The sequence below is a fragment of the Ailuropoda melanoleuca genome, chromosome 1 (genome assembly GCF_002007445.2).
Source record: "Ailuropoda melanoleuca isolate Jingjing chromosome 1, ASM200744v2, whole genome shotgun sequence".
Classification (NCBI taxonomy): Eukaryota; Metazoa; Chordata; class Mammalia; order Carnivora; family Ursidae; genus Ailuropoda; species Ailuropoda melanoleuca.
This window is the reverse complement of record NC_048218.1, coordinates 195,146,876-195,172,585: the sequence shown is the minus strand read 5'-3', so window position 1 is coordinate 195,172,585 and position 25,710 is coordinate 195,146,876. Positions and strand designations below refer to the sequence as shown.

Below are 25,710 nucleotides of genomic sequence, written 5' to 3'. Positions count from 1 at the left end.
GGTCATTGAGCACATGAGAAGATGCTGAACATCACTAATCATTAGGTCAATGCAAATCAAAACTATAATGAGATACCTCCTTAGACGCATTAGTGTGGCTACTACCAAAAAAGCAGAAAACAGAATCACTAAGTTCTGTATCTAAATGTAAATAAAAACTTGAAACAGTAAAAAAAGGAAAAAATAAAAGTAAAAAAGAAGCAGAAAACAATGAGAGTTGGAAGGGATGTGGAAAAATTGGAACCCTTGTGCTCTATGGGTGGGCATAAAAAATGGTACAGCTACTGTGGGAAACAGTATGGCGGTTCCTTAAAAATAGAATTACCATATGACCCATCAGTTCAGTTCTGGGTGTACAGCAAAAAGAATTGAAAGCAGTATCTTGAAGAGATATTTGTGCACTTATGTGCTAGCTTGCAGTAGCTTAAACATGGAAGCAGTCCAAGTGTCTGTGGCCAGATGCATGGACAAGCAAAATGTGGTATAAATACAAAGTAGTAGTATTCAGCTCTAAAAGGAAGGAAAAGAAATACTCTATGATTCCACTTATGTGAGTTATTTAGAGTAGTCAAAATTATAATGACAGGGAGGAGAAAATGGGGAGTTTATAGAATTTCAGTTTTGTAAGATGAAAAGAGATGGGGATAGATGGTGGTGATGGTTGTACAACAAGGTGGAATGTATTTAATACCACTGAACTGTGCACTTACAAATGGTTAAGTAGATTTTATATTAAGTCTGCTTTACCACAAAAAAAATTTTTTTTAGAAAATAAAACAAGTTCCTCTCATATCATCTGTACTATGTGCCAGTCTGTTCTTCATGCCACCACCAAATCTTTCTAATACTGTTTTGTTTATATCATTTCTATGCTCAACAGTTTCCCTTAGCCTCTGGTGTCTACCCTTTGGCTATCTTTACCTCCCACTGTTGTCAAAATCATCCTGTGTGTTAGCTAAAGTAATTACTTAACTAATTACTTAACTTTTTCCCAAACCCATCTGTGACTTTTTGATGCATGATACACTTGCTATTCCTACCTTTAATGTTCTTTTCTCCTTTTTCCCTTCCCTCTCCTAATGTATAAATCTTTTTGAGGATCTACATAAATATGAACTCCCCTAGGAAATGTTTCTTAATTGCCCCACTTATGGTGGCTTCTCTTTCTTTTAAAGACCTGTGGCATTTATGGTTTAAACAATTCATATAGTAATCGGCACTGGTTGATATTTGTTGGTATGTACCTATCTCATTTCCCCAAATGTCTCCAAACTTAGTGGGCTCTAAGCTATTATCTTAAAATTATTTGTAATAGCCATTTGACCATAAAATGAATTGATGTATTGCTATTTTGTGAAAATAATAACTAAAGGTGCTATTTAGTGAATCCCAGACCTATTTGTCAAGAGTCACAAGCATCTGGTGATGTTTATGCAGAAGATACGCTGGGTATTGTCGTTGGGTACTAGCCCTTGTTAAATTTTTCTACAGTAATTAAATGTGGTACCAGTAAATTGTCTGGCTGTCAGGGTAATTTTGTATATATTTCTAGCCAATAAAATAATTTTGAGAAATTTGGAATCTTAATTTGTTTTGCTCTAATATATAATATCATATTAATATTTGGGTACTAATACTTATCTTTTATTCATGTGGTAGGTTAAATACACGTATGGAAATGCCTCGCTAGATCACTGTTGTAATACTTGTAAAGATTTTGTTTTGTTTTTAAGTCAGCAATTCTGTTACTTTACTGTTGTACTGCATTTTCCCTATATGGAAGTCAAGTTTTATGTCCGTTTAAGAGTAAATAGTTTATGCAAAAGTTTCTGTTTTGTGTGTGTGCATTTATACACACATATATGCCTTCTTCAGGGTTGTAAGTAGGATATTGAAGTAGTAAAGGAAATTTATTGCTCTTAAGAACCTGTAGAGAACATTTGAGTGACTTTTATGCCCTCTGTTAAACACCTGGAAAAATAGGTGAGTATTATTTCAAGAATTTTAATGGGGAATGTGTTTATCATGTGCACAAAACTGAATAATGGATTAAATTTTTGACGTACAGTACTCATTTTAGGCAGTACTTTTTTTTTCATAAGTTATTGTCTCACCCATTGTTTTTGGAGAATCTAATTAGAATATAAATTGTTCAAGGGTATGGATTTGATCTTTTATTTCTTTGTATCCTCAGCATCTCAGCTAATATCTTTATGCATCATAGTGCATCAGCAAATGTTAAGATAATAAAATGTCGGTTTTTCTTGCTTTTGGGGAGTTTGTTTTTATTGTGTGAGAATGACTTTACTCTGATTTTATTTGATGTGTTTTCTTTTTACAGCCCCATTGACAAACCTTCAGATTCTCTCAGTATAGGGAATGGTGACAATTCCCAGCAGGTAAGATTTTGATTCTGTATTGCTTCATTTATCTTCATTCCCTGAAACGGCATTCTAAGCAAGTGAATTTTCTAGGTAGTCGGAAATACTTCAAATACTGAAACAATTTAAAAATACTGTTAGTGGGTATCTTTTTAAAATCTATTATAATTAGTCTTCCTTTCTTCCGTAGAATATACTGCATAAGAGTATAATTTAGCCCTTTCTTGATGACTCAGAATTATCCTTATGACCACATGTTCTATTCTACTGTGTGGCGATATATTAGTGTCCTAAGAATCCACTGATACTACTGGTCTTTTTGACCCTACTCCAAAATGGTCTCAGACTAGCATGCCTTCTTCATTCTTGATTTTAAGAGTTGTTTCTCTGCTATATACTCCCCTTGTTGCTTGTTGTCAACTTTAATTTTCTGTTTCTCACAGCGTCCTTGCCCAACAGTTTTCCCTTTCCGCCAAACGACTGTGGGCTTTGAAATAATAAACCAAATAGTTCAGAGTTGTATCCACAGTGATACTGAGTGAGGCCTTAATCTTTGTATACTCCTTTGTATCATCTTGTCTAGGTGTGTGTTTTTCACTGCATAAGTTTCTGTACACCTTCTTACATTGGTACAGAAAAATGTACTTCTAATCTGTTCTATAAAGAATGGCCAGTTTCCCACAATGTTTGTGAGAAACTTGAAGATCTAAAATACACTGCTTTTCCAGAATTTTTGCTCACAGGTTCCAGAAAAGAATTTGAAAATCTGTATATCCTTTGTATATTTTAGGTTAACATTAAAGATTTTTTTCATATTAACTTAAGAATCACTGTAAAGGATTTAATTTTCAGGATATTGTAAATATTGGTATTTTAAATAAAAGCACTACGTTGCTTTTTAATAAGTATCTAAGGGATTCAAATATCAGAATATCTTGTTGCTCTCATTCATTTAAAAAAATACACACTTTTTTTTAAACAATCAGAAATTTTACATCATTCTGTGTTCTTCTTGAACTCATTCTTCTACTTCTGCCATTACAGAATTTTATCTTAATACAGTATAGTTTATTCTTGACAGGCATATACCTCTCTCAAAAATAGACATGAATTTTCAATTGGAAACAATACTTTTTTCTGAGACAAGGCTTTAAATGCCAATTTTCTTTCTTTTTAAAATTTTTTTAAAAGATTTATTTATTTGTGTGTGAGAGAGAGAAACTTAAGTAGACTCCCCACTGAGTGCAGAGCCTGTTGGGGGGCACAATCTCGGGACCCTGAGATCATGACCTGAGCTGAAACCATGAGTCGGATGCTTAACTGACTGCACAACCCAGGTGTCCCCCAACGAACTTTCTTCTGAATTTTTATTCATAGCTTTTATTTGATCAAAGCACCTTGTATAAATACAGATTGTGATAAAAATTAATCATTAAACACAAACACTAAAATTATATTGGAAATTTCTTAATGAGATGGCTAGGGCTATTTAAAAATTGGTTTTCATTGGGCGCCTAAGTGGCTCAGTTGGTTAAGTATCTGCCTTCAGCTCAAGTCATGATCCTAGAATCCTGGGATTGAGCCCTGGTCGGGCTCCCTGCTCAGCGGGAAGTCTACTTTTCCCTCTCCCTCTGCCCCACCCTCCTTGTGTGAGCTTGTGTGTTCTCTCTTTCTCTCTCAAATAAATAAATAAAATATTAAAAAAAAAAACAAAACTAAAATTGGTTTTCATGTATCCATGGATTAATATTACCTGTTGGTACAAGGAGACAAGTTTCAACAGCAATGTTAGTCATGTTTTCATTTTTGTAAAACATGTCAGTGCTGAGGTGTCTTATTTATATAAGTGGTTGGAAGAAAGAGTATTATCTCATTGTCAAATTTTTGAACTCCTTCTGAATTAAATACCTAAGAATCATAAAGATTTATCACAAAAATTAATGATGTGTTTAGAAATAATGTGATGAGATCTTTCCATTTTGTTTAAAATTTAAGTATTGGGAATCATCTAGTTTGCAAAAGAATCTAGTCGTTAGTCACTCTCATCACCAATCTGGATATTGCTAATAATATTTTTGTTGCTCTCAGAAAGTTTTCACTCTTGGTCAAATTACTACAGTTAAATCCCAAAGAGTGATCAGTAGTCTTTTCTTTGTAAAGTGAGAGAAGATAGATTTTGAAAGGAGAGGAGACTGGCTTAGTCTTTTCAAGGAGGAGTCAGTTTTAGAAAAGAGTATATATGTAATTGATGGATTTTTTGAAAATTCATGTTCTCATAAAAAAAGTCTTTAAGCACCCCAGTTTGAAGACCACTGTTCTAATGCCTTTTGTTGCAAGCCTTTTTAATGGCGGCTCATTAAGGTGTATAAGCTTCTATTGATTATTCTTTTCTTTTCCTATTTTATTTAGATATCTAACAGTGATACACCTTCACCACCACCTGGTTTAACAAAATCCAATCCAGTCATCCCCATCAGTTCATCCAATCACAGCGCACGGTCTCCTTTTGAAGGGGCAGTAACTGAGTCACAGTCGTTATTCTCAGATAACTTTCGCCATCCCAACCCGATCCCAAGTGGGCTTCCTCCTTTCCCCAGCTCCCCACAGACATCCAGTGACTGGCCTACAGCACCAGAGCCACAGAGTCTCTTCACATCAGGTATACAACAATACTACTGCATGTTAATAATTTTACTCAGGCTGAAGTGAGCCCTTGCTTGATGTGTTTTTACCCCTTTAAAGCACCCCCACTCCCTTTTTCATAAAGTTGTAAACATTTAAACTGCATGGAGTAGGATGGTTAGATAAGTAGTTGTATGACCTAGAACTTACCGTGTTAACAGATTTCTCCAGAAATCAAGGGTTAGATCATCTATCTTTCTTTCTTTCTTTCTTTCTTTCTTTCTTTCTTTCTTTCTTTCTTTCTTTCTATCTTTCTTTCTTTCTTTCTTTCTTTCTTTCTTTTCTTTTTTCTTTTCTTTCTCTTTCTTTCTTTCTTTCTTTCTTTCTTTCTTTCTTTCTTTCTTTCTTCTTTCCTTTCTTTCCTTTCTTTCTTTTTTTCTTTTCTTTTCTTTCTCTTTCTTTCTTTCTTTCTTTCTTTCTTTCTTTCTTTCTTTCTTTCTTTCTTCTTTCCTTTCTTTCCTTTCTTTCTTTCTAGATTTTATTTATTTATTTGACAGAGAGGGAGACAGCCAGTGAGAGAGGGAACACAAACAGGAGGAGTGGGAGAGGAAGAAGCAGGCTCCCAGCAGGGCGGAGAGCCCGATGTGGGGCTTCATCCCAGGACTCTGGGATCACGCCCTGAGACAAAGGAAGACGCTTAACGACTGAGCCACCTAGGCGCCCCTAGATCATCTTTCTGATAATGAAATGCTTATTCCTCTAAGGGCTTTTAAGGACTTATATTTTTAATCTTATTTGTGTTTATATAGTTGAAGATTTTTTTTTCTCCAGCTGACAAAGAGGTATGTCAGTTAATTAATATTGAAAGTTGTATTTTGGCATTTTTGAGCCATTTTCATTTTTATTCATTGTAAGTTTTCTTATTGATGTGAAGGATGGCATAAAATTAACATTGAGGGGCGCCTGGGTGGTGCAGCGGTTAAGCGTCTGCCTTTGGCTCAGGGCGTGATCCCGGCCTTATGGGATCGAGCCCCACATCAGGCTCCTCCGCTATGAGCCTGCTTCTTCCTCTCCCACTCCCCCTGTTTGTGTTCCCTCTCTCACTGGCTGTATCTATCTCTGTCAAATAAATAAATAAAATCTTAAAAAAAAAATTAACATTGAAAATATAGCACCTATTATCAGTGGAGCATTATATAAACATATATATATATATCATATATTCAAAATTACTTAGACTTTGTCTTTGATAAATACATTTTTAAAAATAAACTTTCCTAATTGGATTCTGTTACATCATATTTATTACCTTATTTCATTGAAATGACTTTTTCCAGTTTTTGGTTATGAATAGCTGAAGGTGTAATTTGGGTTTCAAGTACTTTGTTTTCTTTGATTATGGAAATCAGTCTATATCATTCAGTTTTTGAAGTTGGTAACTTAAGATGAAATCACTGCTAGAAGTATGAGACCTTTTATAATATTACAGTCTTATGTGCTAAGAAATCATACAGATTTTGGATATATTTATCTTATAATACGATGTGTTTAACTTTCACTAGTGTGGACACTCGTTAAGTACACAAGTGAGCTATGTATTTTAAACTTATCACTAATTGTCTTCCCAACAGAAACAATCCCAGTATCATCCTCTACAGACTGGCAAGCAGCATTTGGCTTCGGTTCTTCTAAACAACCAGAGGATGACTTGGGTTTTGATCCCTTCGATGTCACTCGAAAAGCCTTAGCAGACCTGATTGAAAAGGAACTGTCAGTCCAAGACCAGCCTTCCCTTTCACCCACGTCTCTTCAGAACTCCTCTTCACACACTACAACCGCCAAAGGTCCGGGCTCTGGATTCCTGCATCCTGCTGCACCGACAAATGCCAACTCTCTCAATAGTACCTTTTCAGTCTTGCCACAGAGGTTCCCTCAATTTCAGCAGCACCGAGCAGTTTATAATTCATTCAGTTTTCCAGGCCAGGCAGCCCGCTATCCTTGGATGGCCTTTCCACGCAATAGCATCATGCACTTGAACCACACAGCAAACCCCACCTCAAATAGTAATTTCTTGGACTTGAATCTCCCGCCACAGCACAACACAGGTCTGGGAGGGATCCCTATAGCAGGTAGGTTCATTTATAGCCTTTGAGAATTTGTGAATAACTCATGACTTCAGGTTGTTGGGTGGGTAGGGAGGGAATTTTTAAATAACAGAGTACTTATTATTCTTGGAAATTTCTATGGGGAAAAAAAAGTCCTTATCATAATCTAAAAAATTTTTAATTGGATGGATGCCTTGTAATATTGAGCTTTATAAGGATGGTGGAGTATTATACCTAGTTATAACTTGGAAGCATTTTATTTAACAGGGTAGTTACCAAACTTTTCATATGGAATGTAAATGCACAAAGAAAAAGAAAAAAATGTGCTCTGAAATTACGGTGCTGGAAAGTCCAACACCATGGTAAAAATTCCAATTATACATTCTAAAAGTAAACTGATTCAAAAAAAATTTTTTTTGAGATGGTAATTAGTGAGAGCATGAGGGATAAAGCCACTCTTTACTTTTGGCAATTACTTATTTTGACTGATACACACGCACAAACCCACACACACACAAATTGTACTATATGTTAATAAAGTACTTAATATGAGAACTCTGATTATTAATGTTTCACAGACATATGTGTATACTTTCTGTGAAAAAGCAGTTCAAGGAGGGACACTTTTCCTTTTGGTCTGTCATGTTTTTATTTCTGGGGAAAATATTAGGTTCCTTATAAGTGATACCAGAATACTTCTGGTTTTGTACTGCTACCCTTGAAGGTTTCAGAACTTTGGGGTTTTAAGGTCCCACATAACATTTATTAGATTAAGTGACTTCTATATCTAAGGGAATCCTTCTTATTAATAGTTTGTTTGTTTGTTTTTAATTTACTTAATTTGGGCTTTAGAGATGACTGGTAAAAGAGAGAGTTTGTTTCTCTCCTGATCTCTCAAGTAGGAAAGAATAGTCCCTCACTCTGTTACATAATTCATAAAATTTATTATTATCCCTGGTCATGGCCTTTAAGATATGGCATGGCACAGTCTTATTGTAATAGTGTGCTGTTACCAGCGCGTCATTTGTTCTCTTGTTTTTAGCATAGGTGAATTTGAAGAGATCCATCAGAGTTCTTTAGCTCTGTTCTTTTTGTGACCAACCACATTTCATTTTCAAGACAAGTAGATGGGTTAAGAGAATATGGTTTGTGGCTTTTGATATAGTGAATGTAACAGTTGATACAGTGAAGTTAATTTACATAAGCATGATACACCAATGTAGTTGTTCGTATATCAGTGGGACTCATGGTATTTGTTCATTTGGTTATGGTAGTTAGGTAATTCAGAGTGACATTGTTCAATCTTCTCCTTCTACGTGATACTCACTTGTGAAACACTTAAGTACTCAGTTCCTGATACTGCTTTTTTTCCTTCCATTCAAAACAGCATATTAGAGTGTAATTCTCTTTTGTTTTGCTTTAATCATTTGTGGCATTTTAATGACTAGTAGTGTATCTCATAACGGATTATAACATTAAGAGTTAAAGTTAAGTTCCCCTAAATATCCTAAACATATAAAAATAAAATATTAAACCAATTGCAGTGAATATTTGGGTTCCTGTTTGCCCAACTATGAACTAGGCCATGTGGGTAATATAAAAGAACTATAAAATATGGATACTATTTCCAGGTATTTTGCAGTGTAGTTGAAGAAATAAATTTAATATTATGTATGAGAGTGGTAACTATATGATAACTGAAATCTGAGAAATCTCAATTGAGCCTGTAATTGTTGGGGAGGCTTCACTGAAGAAGTAGGAATTGGTCTGTACTATGGTATCTTGGATTTGGGTTAGTGGGGAAAAGAGAAAAACCTTTTATACTGATGGGAACTGCTGAATAAAGGCGTGGAGGCAGGAATTAGTATGTCATTTCATTAAGAAGCAATAGAACTGCCTTCAGTAATGGGAGGTGCTTCATGTATTGTATAAATAGAATTGACGAGAACATGGGGAGCTCTGACAGCGAGGGAGCACAGTGTGGACTTGATATGATAGGAAGAAGGGTGCCTTTGTGGGACTCCAGTTCTTAGCTGTCTTCATTGTATACTTTTATTTGACTTACTACATGACTATCTTCAGTAAGTTATCTGTTCTTCTGATTTCACAGTTACCATATTGTCCATTAGCACAAAAAGAATAATTTTATCCCAGATATTTCAAACCAGTATATATTGTGAAAATGCCACAGTGGTAATGAATAATTACTGATTTGTGAGTGTAGTTGTCCTCATGTTAGTCATTTGAAATCTTCATCTAAACAGATACTTAATGAAAAAATGTGGCATTAAATTATGGTCTTCTCTTTGTGGGTTTTCCTTTTAACATATACTCAACCATAGAGCAAAATACTTTTTTTTCCCAGAAATTCTAAGAATGAAGTCACCAGCTTGCAGGTTCTGAATCATTGTCGTATTTTGTGGGAGGTTGGGAGAGTTTGTTATTTCATATTTTCAGTTTTTGACTATGCATACTTGTTTGGTATTTAAATGGTGACTTATGATTAAGCTTATTATTAGATTATTTTTAAGTCTTTGATGACAAGAGAAATTTTAGTTTTAAAGCAACAGAATATTTTGAATAATTATTAAGAGTTACACAGAATACTCTCATGTCCTATAAATATTTGGCAAATATCTCAGGAAGACGAATGTGCTAAATCTCAAAACAGAATAGTTACATAATTGTAGCCAGATCATTTAGGATTTTCAGTAACAATTAGAAATGACAGTGAAATTCTGGAGAACGATGCACATTTTAACTGTGTCTAAGTTGAAGCAATTTAGTACCTAGGCAATATCTGCCTTCCCCACCCCTAGTCGTAAATCAGTTGTACTTGAGTTGAACTATTGAAATAGGTTCAATTTTGTATCCTGCAATGAATATCATGGTATCTTACCAGGGTAGCTGTTGGTGAAGTGCTTCATAAGGAGAGTACCTACTGTTTCTATGATACCTGCCACTTTAAGATATGGTTAGACAATGTTCAACACTGGTAAAGGCACATATATTTATTTATTCTTTAGATACGTAGAGCAAAACAGGGTCCCTGACCTTTAGGAGCAAATACTCAGGTGTCAGTCACCTATATACCCTACAGATACCATGTCTATATTTATTATATATTTGTATTTAAATATTTAGTTTTGGTTTGTTTCAGTTAAATTTTTAAAAATTGGTACATCTGAAACCTACCGTGGGAAGGACAGTTGCCAGATGTTTGACAGAAATGCGGCTTCCATTTCTTATGCCTACATGAAAACATTTTTTTGTTGTTGTTTAAAATTAGTTATTTTCTTAATTAGGTAAAATCTTTTTAACACCATTTTCTTGGCTGCACATTCAGTTTGCTAAGCCTTGAAGGATTTTTGAAATAAATATTCTTGGGGGAAAACTTTGATTAGTGGACAATTATAGTAAGTCCATTCTGATCTTTTTTGTTATTGGAACCATGTGCTTTTGTTTGAGAAGTGACTTTTCCTAAAAAGTGACTTACTTATCTTGTTCATCTCCTTCTTCTAGAAAAAGCAAAACTGTGTTCCAGAAAGGTTAAATAATTTGTTAAAGGTCAAACATTCAATCAGTAGTAGAATTAGGACAAGTACCCAGATCCCACATTCAAACTGAAATGTTTTCACTACAACATTGATGTTCACCTTCACAAGTGAAGATCACTGGCATGTACTTTAACTTGGCTTTCTTCCCATAGTAATTGATTGTTGCTCTCACACACTTGCAGGTCCCTTTTCATCAACAGTATCTATTCACGAGACAATTGGCCCAGCTCAGGGATATGGCCTATAGCTACAAAATAGAATGAAGTTTATATACTTGATAAAAATTAATCTCTTGCGTTGTCCTAATCAGTACCCTGTTCTCACCAAGAACTCTAGTCTGAAATTTCCTCTACACAGCCCCCTTGCTGTGTACTTGGAGTTTATAGAATCTTGGCCAATTTACTGAAAAATTACGAAATAACCTGTTCTAAAGGCTGAGAGTCTTTGTTCGTGTTGTCAGTTAAGTCTGTCAGTTAAATATTTCCAAATGTAATTTTGCAGATTTGTTTTTCAAAGAACTCTCTGCCAAGATGATTTTATTCCATAATGCTAAAAATTATTTGGAAAACAAATAATAGTAAGTCTCAGTCTGTAAGCATTGTTGTTTTAAGGTATACTTAGAAAAATATTTGAAACTGTTTAGGATTGGATTTTTTTCATGTTTTTGTTCATTCAAATTTTACTTGTGAGAGGACAGTTTTCTAGATTTTATTACTGAATTAGCTATTTTAACAGTGACTTGATTGGATTTTGAGTCATGTATGAAACAAGTCACTTGCAGTCTGGTAATTACCAATTATAATTAGGAAAACTGATCTCATTTTGTGTATAGTTCTCTGACCTAGAAGTAGTCATCTCGCTTTCAGTCAATTGGATCGTTGTATTGTTAGCATTTTACTCTTCTCTAATTCCTTCAGAAGTACGCAGTGAATTTTCAGATGCTATATGGGAATTTGCTGAATTTATTTATATCTTTTTGTTAATTTTTTTATAAACATAATTTCTGCCTTTAAAAAATGGATTTGTCATTTTCCCTTTAAAAACATGTTTTCACATATGTGAACTTATTTTTAATTTTTTTCACAAAATACTATTACTGTTAGAGGAGTATCTGAATTTAAAAGGGGTCCAATTGGCTTGGAAAAGAATGGCTTTCCTGGTCTCTCTTTTTTTTTCTTTTTTTGTCTATTCATAATCCTAAATCTATTATATTTGTTTTTATATCTGACATAGTATTAAATTGAAGGGTGTGTTTATAGTGTAACTACTTTCTAGGTACTTGATAAGTTTATATTTTAAAATTCATGTCTTGTTTCACACCCAGATTCCAGCCATTAAGCATGTATTTTATATATGTATCAGTATTCCAAATATTGAAATCATTTTTAAAGGGACTGTTAACAAATCTAGTCACCCATAACTAGACCATGACTGACTTTTCCACAGGGGAAGAAGAGGTGAAGGTTTCGACCATGCCACTGTCAGCCTCTTCCCATTCATTACAACAAGGACAGCAGCCTACAAGTCTCCACACTACTGTGGCCTGACAACAGAACTGAGAGGAGAGGATTAGACTCTGGGGTGCTTGCATGGGCAACCGGATTTTTGCATGATTCCTTTCTGATTTCGCATTTAATGTATACACCCAAAAGAGCCAATATAAACGTTCCTCATGCCTACAACTAGTGTGTTACCTCATAGTTGCTAAAGTATTTCTTCACTAGGCCTTTAACACGATTTATTAGCATAATAATTTTGGCATTGTTTCTCATGAGTGATACTATTTTTAACTCACACAAATAAACTTGTAGTACTAATTAAGATTCCCACATGAGATTAGCTAGAATTGTTCTTATTTTGGCTCTATTACTGAAATTATGCAAAGATAATGGTAGTTCCTTGTTTTCTGATTTGTGAAAAAAAAAATGGTAATATCCTAATATACTCATGAAAAAATTGAAAATTAAGATAATGTCTATTGCATTTCTTTGAATACTTAAGAAGAAAGAAAACATATAAAGCAAAATTGGTGGTGTTGTTTAATGCTCAGAAGGATGTTGTCAGCAATTATTTTTAGTTGTATGGATTTATAGCCTATATTAATGCATTACATGTTTAGAAACTGTTTTTGTTGTCTCTCATTTGCACATTTGCACTTTCTTTTTGAATGGTTGTTAATTATATTTAGAAGGTTAATTAATTATAGACTAAATGCAATATCTCTTTTTTAATGCACTGCCTAGTATACCAGGAAATGCCTCAGAAACAGAATTGCAACTTACAGTTGATTTATCAGAAACTTGAATATGGGGTAAACATTGTATGTGAGAAGCAACCATAGTAGTGTAACATTTTTATTGAAAAAACGGTAGTTTTGTGAGATATCTGTTTGGAAACTTCATTGTTTAATAATTGAAATGTGATAATAAAGCTATATTACCAGTACCTGGCCAAAATGAGACTAAGGTGGAGGAGAAGAGATTGGGGATCCTCTAAAATTAGGCCATGTAAGTTGTCATAGATAATTTTGATCACAGAGGATAGTGAAGTGCTTTATTAGGACATAATGTGAAGTGATGTTTTTGGATAATACACGATTTTTTGAAAAATTTTAAAACTGATAATGGAAAAAAAATAAACTGAATTCAATTCTGAGCAGTGGGCAAAAGCTGATTCAGAAAACATGACCATATTCTGCCTAAATTAAGCATCTGGGAAGAATGGGGAAAGTCAGATCTCCTTTTGACGTTTTCAAAAACAGTTGTGATAAAAGGTATGCCTTTATTTGTTAAAAATATTAAAAGGGTAATGTGAATACCAAAAAAGGAAGCCTAAGCATTTTAAAATAATAATATTTATTTAAAAACACGTTATTTGGAGATGATAACTTAATATCATGTTGGAGTTTTCGAGGTTACCTCTCTATGAAGTCTGGTTATTTTCTATTAGCTATAATACAGCAAATGGAAAGGCTCTGTCCTCAGGTGTAGTGGGTAAACTAAAATCTATTCTTAGATATCCTTTGATTTGGTTAACTGAGGTGTAGGAACAGGTAATTATCTAGCCATTTAAATTATTTTTGTAAGATTTTGCATAAGTGACAATCTCTAATTTCTATTCAAAAGTGACTTTGGGTACAGAAATTTAGAAAATACAAGTAAAATACTGTAGATTTATTAGCCAGAAGGCTTTTATCATGGGTTAATTATGGTTTCATTTTTGCTGTAAGAGGCCAAGACATCCACTTAATGTCTCCTGTGGTGCTGAGATTCCTAGGCTTTGGGCTCCCCGTAATGAAGCTTATTAGTACATAACTTTCTCCAGCCATCAGTGCTAGCCTTTCATTGCCTGGATCTCCTTACCAAGACAAATGGTTCCTCCCATTTACTTTACTTCTCTGTGTTGAGAGAAAGATACACCTGTTAAACAAGGCTTCTTTCCTGTGGTCGCTTTCTCTCTCCTTTCTCCTTCCTAGCCGGGGCCAAAAAACTGTCAGGTAGTTTGTCTAGACTTGCTAGAACCCAGAACTCTCTCCCTGCCTGCTTCTCCATCCTTCACACTTTTGACACACACACCATACATCACAAAAATGCGTCTTGGGCACTTAGGCTTCAACTTAATTATTTTCACATTGAAAAGCTAAAGGTTATCCTTTAACTTTGTAATTTTGAGCCCTTGTAAGCCTAGAATAATAAGCTTTTTTGCTTACCTAATATTTCATGTAGTGTGGTTTTTTAAAAAAGTGAAGTCTTGAAATCATAGTGGTAATTAATTATATTAAATCGCAGGAGAAATTACACAACACATAATAAAAGAATTTACCACTTCACATAGCAAGTAAGTTGATGAACACGAATTATGGTAAAGAATGAAAAATTCTGAAAAGCTGAATGTGTAATGCACAAGGGAAGCTTTTTATGCTTTTCCATCCCAACTTTTTTAAAAAGTAACTAGTTTGTTTCTTAAATCAGGAATTATAAAAACCAGAGTTCAGAACCCTTTGGATTACTAGCGAACTTACAAGTTTATACGTATGTACAGCTGTCCGCTTTTTGCGGGGGAGAAAATCCATAGTTGTTAGATTTATAAAGGGCATGGTGGCACCCCACCCCACCCCCCACCCCCAAAAGAGAAGTTAAGAACTGCTACCGTGAAATGGCTTTAGTGCCACTGTAGGAAATAGAGACCTGGAGTGAGTGATTTAAGTCATGATGAATGTCAAGTGCCTCTTTTTATTTTCTTAAAGATTCCATTAGAAAATATTTCCTGATGAATAATATTTTCCTTTTCATTCTACTGTCATATTTTGTTTTTCCAGGTGGTGCTTTTGTAAACTCTCCCTTTATTACAACAAAATATTAGTCAAATATTTGAGTGCCTATTCTGTATAGTGACCTTTAGTTAGGCCTTGAGGGTTGAATAAAGCATAGATCCTATCATCAAGGTTAACAGTCTAGTCACAGTTTTATTTCAGATTTTTTTCTGTAGGATCAGCTCTTAATATACTTTAAAAGAACAGCCATAGCAGTCTAGACTCATTTTATTATTCATTGCTCTGACAATGGCAACATAGGGTATTAAATATTGATACCTGAAAATTTAAAATATATGATAATTTGGAGGGAGTGAAAAAAATCTTAATAGGGAAGACATACATTCACGATTCTGACTTAAGTATCTTAGTCGTGTGTGTATGCTCATGTCTCTCTTGTGTTCTGGGTGTTAAATAGAGCTTTCTATATGTACTTTTAAAGAAAACACTTGAATACATTGTGTCTTTGCACATTCTTTACTGACATTGTTCCTGTTTCTGTGGTGTTCCAAGCACCCTCAGGATTGCCAGAGTTCTTTTCCACTGTGACACAGGTCCATAAGGGAGCTTCTCCCACAGAGGTATTGCCTCAGAAAGCCAAGAAAAAGGAATGAATTGCAGATGCATAGAAATCTTACAGAATGACAGCCATTGTGTTTTTTGTGCATACATTAAAAACTGGGAGATGTTTTATCCTGTTGAATTTTAAAGTTTTAGATTTTTCTATGTATTTGATCTTGAAGTTTTCCCAAATTTGCTTAATTGGCTTTAAGAAATGGATATCATACAATTGAAGACACAATAGCATTTTTAAAAGATTATCTTATAAAGAGGTGATAACCCAAAACAATGATACACGTGTCTTTTTCTACAAAATATGGACCAAAGTCAGTTATCCACTGTCAAGCTAGTCCTTCTGCCCTTAGGGCTGTGTCTTTCTCCTCTCAGCCTTTTTTTATCTGAATGAGTACCTACTGCATTGTCTCCTTGTGCTGAGTAAATGGCAGTAATATATGCACATATTTACACATGAAATGTTTAGCGAACTAATCAAACAGTATGCTGACACAAAAGTAAAAATGGGAATTTAAAAAGTTAATGTAAGCTGGTTCAGGGAAAGGCTTCATAAAGTCTGGGGCTTTTCGATTTGGAAGGATGGCTGAAATTTAGATGATATGAGGGGGAAATACAATCAGGGGAACAGACTGAACAAAGAACCAGAGACAGAGATTGGAGTGGCCTCTAGTGATTAGGAGAGAAGGACAGTAAGGAGATGGACTCGTTTGAGATATACAGGTCATACAGAAAGGTGGAGTAAGTGTGCAAAAGCTTGAAAAATGGGAAGGATAGTTTAGTCTTGTTATGGATGTAGTCAGTGGTTGAGAACTCTAGGTTCTTTGCTAAAGATGTAACTTGATTGTAGAATTTTAAAAAGATTAATTTGGTGATGTGTTTGCTTGAAATTAGGACCACTTAGAAAACAGTTTCTAGTGTGTATATTGCTGGGCGGTGCAAATAACATGGCCTGGATTAGAACAGTAATAGTAGGAACAGGAGAAGAAATTATGAATTAGAAGCTAGAAAACTTGAGATCTAAGAAAAGGCCTAGGTGTCTGGTGACCTTTAAAAATGTAACTTTCATAAAGGTACAAATGGAAACCAGATTCCTAGGATTCATGAAGAAAAGTCAGGGATATGGATGCAGCAACCACTGATTACTTACTTAAGACATTTGTCAACTAGAGGAAAGAGAAAGACAGGATGCTTACCAGACGGATAGTAGATCTTAGGATGCATTGCTTTAAGGTAAGGTGGATATTTAAATATTTAAAAGCAGAACCTGTAGAGGTATTTGAGAGGAAGACATGGACAGTGTTAAAGAGAAGGCAGGCTAATCCAGTAGGGTAACAGATTTCTCTAGTGCTGGAAGGAGATAAGCTCCTGAGATGATGTTTGGTTATGGGCTTCGCTTTAGAGAAGAGGGCTTTGTTCTTTGTAAGGACAACCAGAAAATCTAGGAAAGAGAAGGTGGAATTAGAGAATATGAGAGCACAGGAAAGAACTCGTATCAGTTACTATCGAGTGCATATTGTGAGAGAATGGGGGTGAAGAGTGGAGTTGGGACTCAGTAAAAAAAGGCAATTAAATAAACCTCTGAGAATAAACCTTGAAGTACATCCTAAGAAATTCAAGAATTACTGAGAAAAGATAAGGATCAAATTAAAAACTTTTAGAGTCCAAATATGTGTGGTTTTGTATGTTTCTCTGGTTCTGCACAAAGCATCAAGGATAGACAAAGCAAATACTGAGAGTTTGGTTAGAAGGTGAGAAAGGAATACAAAGAAACTCAAGAAGATAGCATTGAAGTACCTAATTTCATGGTCAAGAAGAGTCCACTAAGGCAAGAAAGAACCAATGGTTGTGAGTGTGTTGAAGGGAGTTCAGTGACTTTAGGTTTTGGTGAGGTCAAAGAACAGGTATAGTGTTGTTAAGGGAATGACAGATTAGGAGACTGTGGTCAGCCTGATGATGGTTCAGTGCTGAATGACAAGTGAGAACCAGAAAAAGGATGGTATATAAATGTCTAACATCAGAGCTGAAGGTTGGAAAGGCGGCTAGCTTTCGTAACCCCTGTGGTCTGTCTCTTCTCTACTCACTTACCTTCCAGCCATTTCTTGAGAGTAAGAAAGCAGACTGCATGAAAGAATTGTAGAAAGCATGATACTGCTTGGGGAATCCTGGGTCAGGTTCTTTTAAGTTGATGACCCAAAGGAAAACTTCCCCTGTGGGATAAACGTTCCTTCCTCAGCACAGTAGAGGGGTGTGGAAGCAGAATGCAGGGAAAGGCTTGGGAAGAGCCAGGGATGAGACTGGACAGGTGCAGGTAAGCCTAGTGAGTGTGAGGGATAGTAGACGTGTTACTTACAATGTGGAAGGTTTAGACGCGATAGGTCTGGTAGTTGAAGAGCCCATATTACAAGTATGAGCTAGTTTCTCCCAAGCACACATATAAACTGGAAAGAACCAACTCTTCTTACTTAGTTGTACTGGGTCATTCTGTTTTATTTATAAATAAATATAGCACATTGGAATTAGAAGTGGTAGATTGGTGAAGAGTAGAAAAGAGAAATTCAGAATTTTATTATAACTGGTTATAAAAATGTTTTGACAGTTTGTCCCTAAAGAGAATGTGCCATGTGAATAGATAGATATAAACTAATTTCAATAGATAGTTATTGAACTAATCTATTCGTACATTTTATATACTTAGATGTGACCTTTAAGGAAAATTACTAAATAAAGTGAAACAGGGATGGAGATATAGATAAATAACTTTTTTCTTTATTCAGTTAATAACAAATATGCCTAGTTTGGAAGCACTTTTAATTTACTGACGCTAACATATTTTTAAACTCACTGGACTTGATCTGTATATGTCAGCTAACACATCAGCTATGACATTTAAAAGCGATAATACTTCAAAGTACAAGTCATTGCTCAAGAATACTGTTTCTGAAACCATGCTGAAGGATCGAGAAGCCACTCCTCCTTCGATCTCCTTTCTGCCCTATGATTTGCTGCCACGAGTAGTATTCTTACCAACCATACATTGCTGGGCATACCAGCCTTTAATACCAGCTTCCTTAGTCAGGAGCTTTTTCCAAAGAATCACTCTTGAGAATTCGAGATTGATTAAGAGAATCTATTCTGTTCCATAATGTTTCAGAGAGTCTACCCTGGGTTTGAGTTACACAAAAATCTAGTTTATACCTGTTAGTTACCTGGAACTGAAGGAAAGCCTAAGCGATTTAAGCTTCTTGAGATTTGAGCTGAAGTACCTAGAAGTTCCATGGAATAGCTGGAAATTGATGTACTTAAAGAACCAATCCATTCTTTCCAGCTTCCTTCAGACCATTACTTCCAAAGGCAGCTATTGACTTTACTTTGTTCTTAGTCCACTTTGCATGTACGATTATTCTAAGGATTCCTGGAAGCTCCCAACTGACCCAGGAATGTACCGTGCTTAGAACAGTTTTGTTGTTCAGCTCCTGTTTGGTATTCAGACCCACTGTTGTGCTCTGTTACAAAGCAACACTGCAAAAGGTTTTTCGCCCCCTCTATAGAATGTATAAAGCCTCTAAAACACCCAGGCCCTTTTTTTTTGTTAAATTGAAGTGAAATTCGCATAACCTACAAATAACCAAAGTGTACAATTCAGTATTCTAGTACTGTTCTTTAATTATCTCACTGTTACAGTAGCAAAATAAATAACCCACTCCAGCTGTGAGAATTTGGCCTATTCTTTATTGGGGCTGTGTGCATCTGGACTTGGTGTTTTACCTTGTAGGCTGAAAGGCAAATATTAAACCTTCAAGTATTCCATACTCTCCACAACAGTACTACTTAAGATTGTGGGTGAAGCAACTTTTATATACCGCCCTTTAAAAAGAGAGGAAGGCAAGGAGCTCTAGGTTAAAAAGCTTTAGGATACATGTTTTCCAGAGTAGGTAAAAATGTCTGAAACAACAACCATCGGAATAGTTTTGAAATAGCAGTACTTGTCTTTCTGTCTTTGTGACATTTGATTAGCATCATGTAAGAAAAGGTTTGCTTAGCAGAGGTATACTTCAAGTGTAGCGCTCTCTATGGGTGTGAGGGTCAATGTGTATGTGTGTGCCCATGTGTGTTGGTTTATACTTACTAATTTTCATTTAAATCTTCCACTTAGTCAATGTAGCAGAGGAAAAAGCCTCCGGCCATTTTTCTGCGACGTTTCATGTATTTATTCCTGCTATGTTCTGCTTACTTCATATGTTCAGGATAAATGATGCATTTATAGTCTGTTTCTAAAATTTTTTTTAAAGAAATAAAGACCCTATTTAAACACAGCAAGGCTATAATACTGGTGCCTATCTCCCCCCTGGCCATATTTTATCTAAACAAATATTTTCGTAGCTTTTTCTCATCAGATTTCAGTCTCACTAGTAAGCATGCCCATCCCATGTCACACTCTTGGGAAAACCTAAGGGAAGGATAATTAGAAAACTTCTATTAGAATAAATCTCAGAGCCTTGAAATCTATGACATACTCTTTAACAGTCTGCCTTTTAAAGACCAAGTAATAATAATGATAACAATAAACAAGGCTTAGAAGGATTATGATTTGCCCATAATCACATTCTAACGACAATTAAAAGTTCTCTTAGCCCCCACCATCTGAATTTGCCTTCATACATACATGTAACTCAAGGAGAAGGAAACTTCAAGATTCAGAATATATCTCTTTTGTAAACTTTGTTGTGTCTTACAGTTTGATTATTATAGTAGTTCTTGCAAGTCAAGGGCTTTCAACTGTGAATGTAAGTGCAAATAATGAATTGAAGGCTTTCAAAGTGTCCATCTACTGACGACTGTTATCACAGATCTTGTAAGTTATGGAAACTGGTATTAAATGTGACCCAGTGATCTTGGAGTAACATTAGTGACGGGTGGAGGGCGGTGTAACCTAGCAGGTACTAGTACGTAATGTAGACTTAAACTAATTACCAATGTCAGAACTAAAATAAAGAGTAAAACAGAGGTGGAATTAAATTTACCTAGGATTTTTCTGCAGTGCCAAAGAGCATTTAAGGACCAGCATGCACGATCCACTAGACTGGTGGCATCTCTAATATTACAGAATGAAAAAAATCCGATAGTCATGGCACCAAAATGTACTACACTCACACTAAAGCTGTCATCTCAGACTGATCATGAAGAACTACTATATGCTACACCATGTAAAACAATAGCATATCTTCTGATAATGTTTCAATCAAGGAGGTTGTTGTTTTCAGCATAATGAAACAGAGGGAAAGCTCCACAAGGATTAAAAGATGATAATACCATCACCATCTCCAAGAAGAAATGCAGGAAAGCTGACTGCAATCAACTTTTGTAGCCTAGTGCTGTTTCCTTATATGGTGAGATCTTATCCCAAGGACTGTGCTAACATTTACACTCTGTTATCAGTCTTGCATTTTGAAATCATGTGTCTACGGAGCAGAATATAGTGATCTGGAACATTACTGGGATTTTTTTTAAGTGTTGTCATTTTATACGTTGGCATTTGGAAGAAGACCAAGATACCCTGAAGCTGTTTATTTTTTCCTTTATTACATCTATAAATTGAGTATCCAGCTAAAGGTAAAGGAGGCCCAGGGTTATGAATTCATCAACCAAAGTAGGAAGTTCTATTATTGGCTTTAAGCAGAATGTTGGGCTACATACCATTGTTCCACTTATGTTAAAAAACGAGTTTTAATTAAAACTTATAAATATGGATTACTGATATATATCCCCTAGCAGGCACCCCCCCCCAACCTCCAGATTAGGGTAAGATTTGCTATCAGATATGTCTCTTTTTACATCTAAACAATTCATTAATTAATGTAGCCATGGTCTTCTCCAGACCCAGATAGGTATAACATATCTTGAGTTTTGGCATAGTCATTGCTGTTACGTGTAAACTCCCGAGACCTCACCTATATTTTAAGTGATACTGGATTGGAACGAAGCCTATTAGTAAAATAAGTAAAGATCTCATGATCTCCAAATACATACATACATACATCCCTGCAGCCTTCGTTTTATAACACACTTTCAAGTTTTAATTCTTGACCACCATGAGTCTTATTTTAATACCTTGTGTTCACTTCTCTATTTGGTTTTTTTCTTTCTTTGGATAAAGAAGAAAATCATCTTTCCCTGTATAACTTCTCATAATTAGGAAGGGAGTTCTCTACTAGATCTTAATGTGCACTCGCTGTGGGATTCCCCGACAGCATCCCCAACAGGCCTGAATTTTTCCCTTTTCAAAGGAGAGAGCTCTCCCTCTCAGACTGCTGAGTGTGTCTTTGAGTCTCTGTGATCATTTACCTCCCAGTTACCTCCCCAGTAACCAGTCTACCATCTTTCAGCTTATTTCCAAACTGGCATTTAGTTTTAAGTGGTCTTTTTTTTTCTTTTTCTTTCTCTCTTAAAACAGCACATTTAAACAGTAAGCCTAGTCTGAGTTAGCAACCACTGCAACTGTTAAATGTTGAATTGATAAAGATTTTTGACTTTGTAAGACCAGTATTACCCACTTTCCCCGACTCCTGAGTTATTTAGCTCTTTTGAAAATCATTTAATACTTCCAGACAATATGACTAAAATTCAGTGTTTTACAAATATGTGTAATCTTTAATAGAATTAAATTTTTTTCACTGAAATGTTCTAGTTCAGTGTAAAGCTCCAGGATATGGTGAAATAAGAATTGCTATTTCTAATCTGAATTTGAGAATGTATTCACCTGGTCTTCTTTCCTTCTTTCCTTCCTGCCTTCCTTCATAGTAGGGCTCAACATTGATTAAGAATTGGTTCTGTCAAGACTATCTTTGGCACTCTTTTTCAAATCCAACTGTAATAAATCATAACTAAGGATGAACACTTAAATAAATGTATATTTTAAATGATTTTTAAACTAAGGCCCCTTAGTGAACTGGCGGTGAGCATTTAAGTTTTGAATTCATCAGGGTTTTTTGAAATGCTAACCTCCACAGGAGTATTATCTTTTGTAGGTTGGAAAGGATGCATTCTTACTAGGACTAATTCTTTTTAAATTCAGACATCATTTTAGAATTGGAAGCACAAAAGTTTTTTATTTTCCCTAGTATGTGAATAAATAGTATAGAGGAAGAAACAGCAAAATAGTCTTTTTTTAAAATCAGATTTCATATAGCTAAAATAGCTAAATTTCACAATATACATGCTTGTTTTAAAAATCAAACATTTATTTGTAAAAGAATCCCAAACTTGGACAAATATCTCTTGGTTTGTAACTTTGTAGTACAATGAGAAAGAACTCTTAAAGATGTGTGCTTGCTTGGTCTGTTGGGTTGGAAATGTTTACCACATCACCATGACTATACCCATATCTGTTTGATTTAGTTTTAGTATAAAATAATGAGAAAGTTATTTCATTTCCTGAAATTTTTTCTGAAATTAAGAAATAAAGCAAATTATTGTTTTACTGTCTGAAATGATACTTTCTAAGAATGAAGCTTATAGCTGGGTTATGAAGAATTTGTCAATTAAAATCGTGTTTCAGAACATGGATAATTTTAGTCTTTTGGGGGAATTTTTCTGACTGATTTAAATCCATGAGATAAGATAGGAGCCATCTTTCAGAAAAAGATGAGACTGATCTTCATTGTCAAAATAAAAGTAAGCTGTGTAATTAAATGGAGTAAAAAACTGGGTTTGGTGCTTTTTAAAACCTTAGAAAATTTGGAAGTCTTTTAATTTAGAAAATTATGAACATCAGAAATCTTAGGAATTTCAGTAGACACATAACCATATGGGGATTTGCTGCATAGGTAGCAAAATACTTTGGTTATGAATACAAACCTGAAGAGGAACTTACACCCGCATAAAAGTGTTTTATTGGCTGAACAATCAAAAGCCATCACTGACTTTGTTCACAATGGCCAGCCTCTAGTGAACCACTAAAGAAAAAACAACAAGCAGAACAGCATCACTTTTAGGAAAGAAGATACAGGGTAAACATTTAGAAAATGTTGAATGAAAGCTAATGGTCGAGAGAGTGATATTGGTGGCTGATTACTTCTGGAAGCCTGCAAAGCCTGGGTGTGCTTTGTGTTACATCTAGACTTTGGAAGCATTTACTCAGATTCGTTTGCACATGAGTTATGACTTCTGTCTTGGTTGTACTGTGGCATTCAGTGTTGATTCCCCTCTCCACTCCATTATCAGACCTTTTCTTCTGTCTTCTTTATCTCTGAACTCGGGAAACATCTCCTTTTGACATTTACTTATTTCTTCAATACCATCCCCCACCAAACTCTCACAGTTTTTAGAATGTCACCTAGTAACACTTTTCGTACCTCCAGTTTCTCATTTGTGATACCCCTGAATAAATACGTAAAATACATAAATGAATATACGTATGTGTGTGTGAATGTGTGTACATCTTCCCCTAAAACACAATTTGGAAAGTCTTTTAAGGGCAACTAGTAATTGTTAAAGAATTTTTTCTTTTGGTGGAACCAAAATCTGTTTCCCATTTATACATCTTGTCAAATATGTGAAGGCAGTTACCACTTGTCTAGTAACTTCTAGAGGTAGATGAAGCATCCGTAGGTCTTCCGACTATTCTACACTTAGCATGGATTCTAGTTCTCTCTGTAGTCTAGTTTTCCTCTACATGTATTTTGATTGAACAGTGGATGCTTTTCTTTAAATAGAAAGCTCACACTTTAATAATCCTGATGTGATCAGATAATCTATTTTTTCATTAAAACTATTCTTCTGTATATTTGTATATTCCTTTACAGTTTACAGAGTCCTTTTATAAAAATATCCTGTGGGGTAGGTATTACCCCCATTTTGTAAGTGAGGAAACAGGCTCAGAATGGTTTCATTTGCGGTTTTCCCATTGTCCTGCAATTGCTAATGTAGACATTGCACACCTACTTACATGGTCTTAATGTTACCATTTTAGAAATTCCATTACCCATTTGTCATATTAGATATAAGCCTATTGAGTAAAACCACTAGACCCTTTTTTCATACATATGACTGGTTGGTTAGATCTCGTTATACTGTATTTTCCCAATACATTTTTAAAAACCTGAATGTATATACCTGTTAAATTTTGTGCTTCAATTTGATGAGGTTAGAGTATACCTTTTGGGTATCACCATCTTACAAGTTTGTCTTATGAAAACTATATGTGATTGTAGAGGTAGATAAATGTTATTGGTAGCATTATTAATAACATTTGTGTGAAGAATTCGATGACTTTTAATTGAATAGCTGTAATTTTAATTACTGATTCCGTCATCTCTAGAATTGCCTTCTATTTGCTTATTTAAATTAACTTTGTAGGTTTTGCTGAGCTTGATAAAAAGTATGGAGTCAAAGTTACGGGAAGCAACGTCACAGAAACTTATTCGTTTTTTTAAATTTTATTTAAATTCCAGTTAGTTAACATACAGTATAATATTCGTTTCAGGTGTACAATATAGTGATTCAGCACTTGCATACATCACCCAGTGCTCATCACAAGTGCACTCTGTGGTCCCTATCACCCATTTAATCCCTCTCCCCTGCCCATCTCCCTTCTACTGGTGACCATTAGTTTGTTGTCTGTAGTTAGGAGTCTGTTTCTTGGTTTGTGTCTCTTTTTTTCCCTTTTGCTCATTTGTTTTGTTTCTTAAATTGCACATATGAGTGAAATTGTATGGTGTTTGTTTTTGACTTATTTCACTTAGCATAATACTCTAGCTCCATCCATGTCTTTGCAAATGGCAAGACTTCATTCTTTTTTATGACTGGGTGATATTCTTTTGTATATTTATACCACATCTTTATTCTCAATCAGTGGACACTTGGGCTGCTTCCATATCTTGGCTATTGTAGATAATGCTACTGTAAACATAGGGGTGCATGTATCCCTTCAAATTAGTGTTTTTGTATCCTTTCGGTCAATACCCAGCAGTGCAATTGCTAGATCATAAGGTAGTTCTATTTTTAACTTTTTGAGGAACTTCAATACTGTTTTCCACAGTGGCTGTATCAGTTTGCGTTCCCCCAACAGTGCAAGAGGGTTCCTTTTTCTCCACCTACTCGCCAACACCTGTTGTTTCTTGTGTTTTTTATTTTAGCCATTCTGACAGATGTGAGGTAGT

General features: G+C 35.1%; 1 protein-coding gene across 6 annotated transcripts in view; it reads left to right on the top strand.

The window, feature by feature from the left end:
* Positions 1-25,710, top strand: part of CNOT4 (CCR4-NOT transcription complex subunit 4) — a 137,062-nt gene that overhangs the window by 97,558 nt on the left and 13,794 nt on the right. For 4 of the 6 annotated variants that reach the window (XM_011235241.3, XM_011235239.3, XM_002927618.4 and 1 more), the window contains exons 8-10: positions 2,342-2,399; positions 4,791-5,040; positions 6,635-7,132. In XM_011235241.3, the coding sequence (XP_011233543.1) occupies positions 2,342-2,399; positions 4,791-5,040; positions 6,635-7,132 (806 nt within the window). Of the gene's footprint in view, positions 1-2,341; positions 2,400-4,790; positions 5,041-6,634; positions 7,133-12,111; positions 25,262-25,710 lie in introns of those variants that run through there. The other 2 variants (XM_011235243.3, XM_011235242.3) reach the window with 1 other exon arrangement.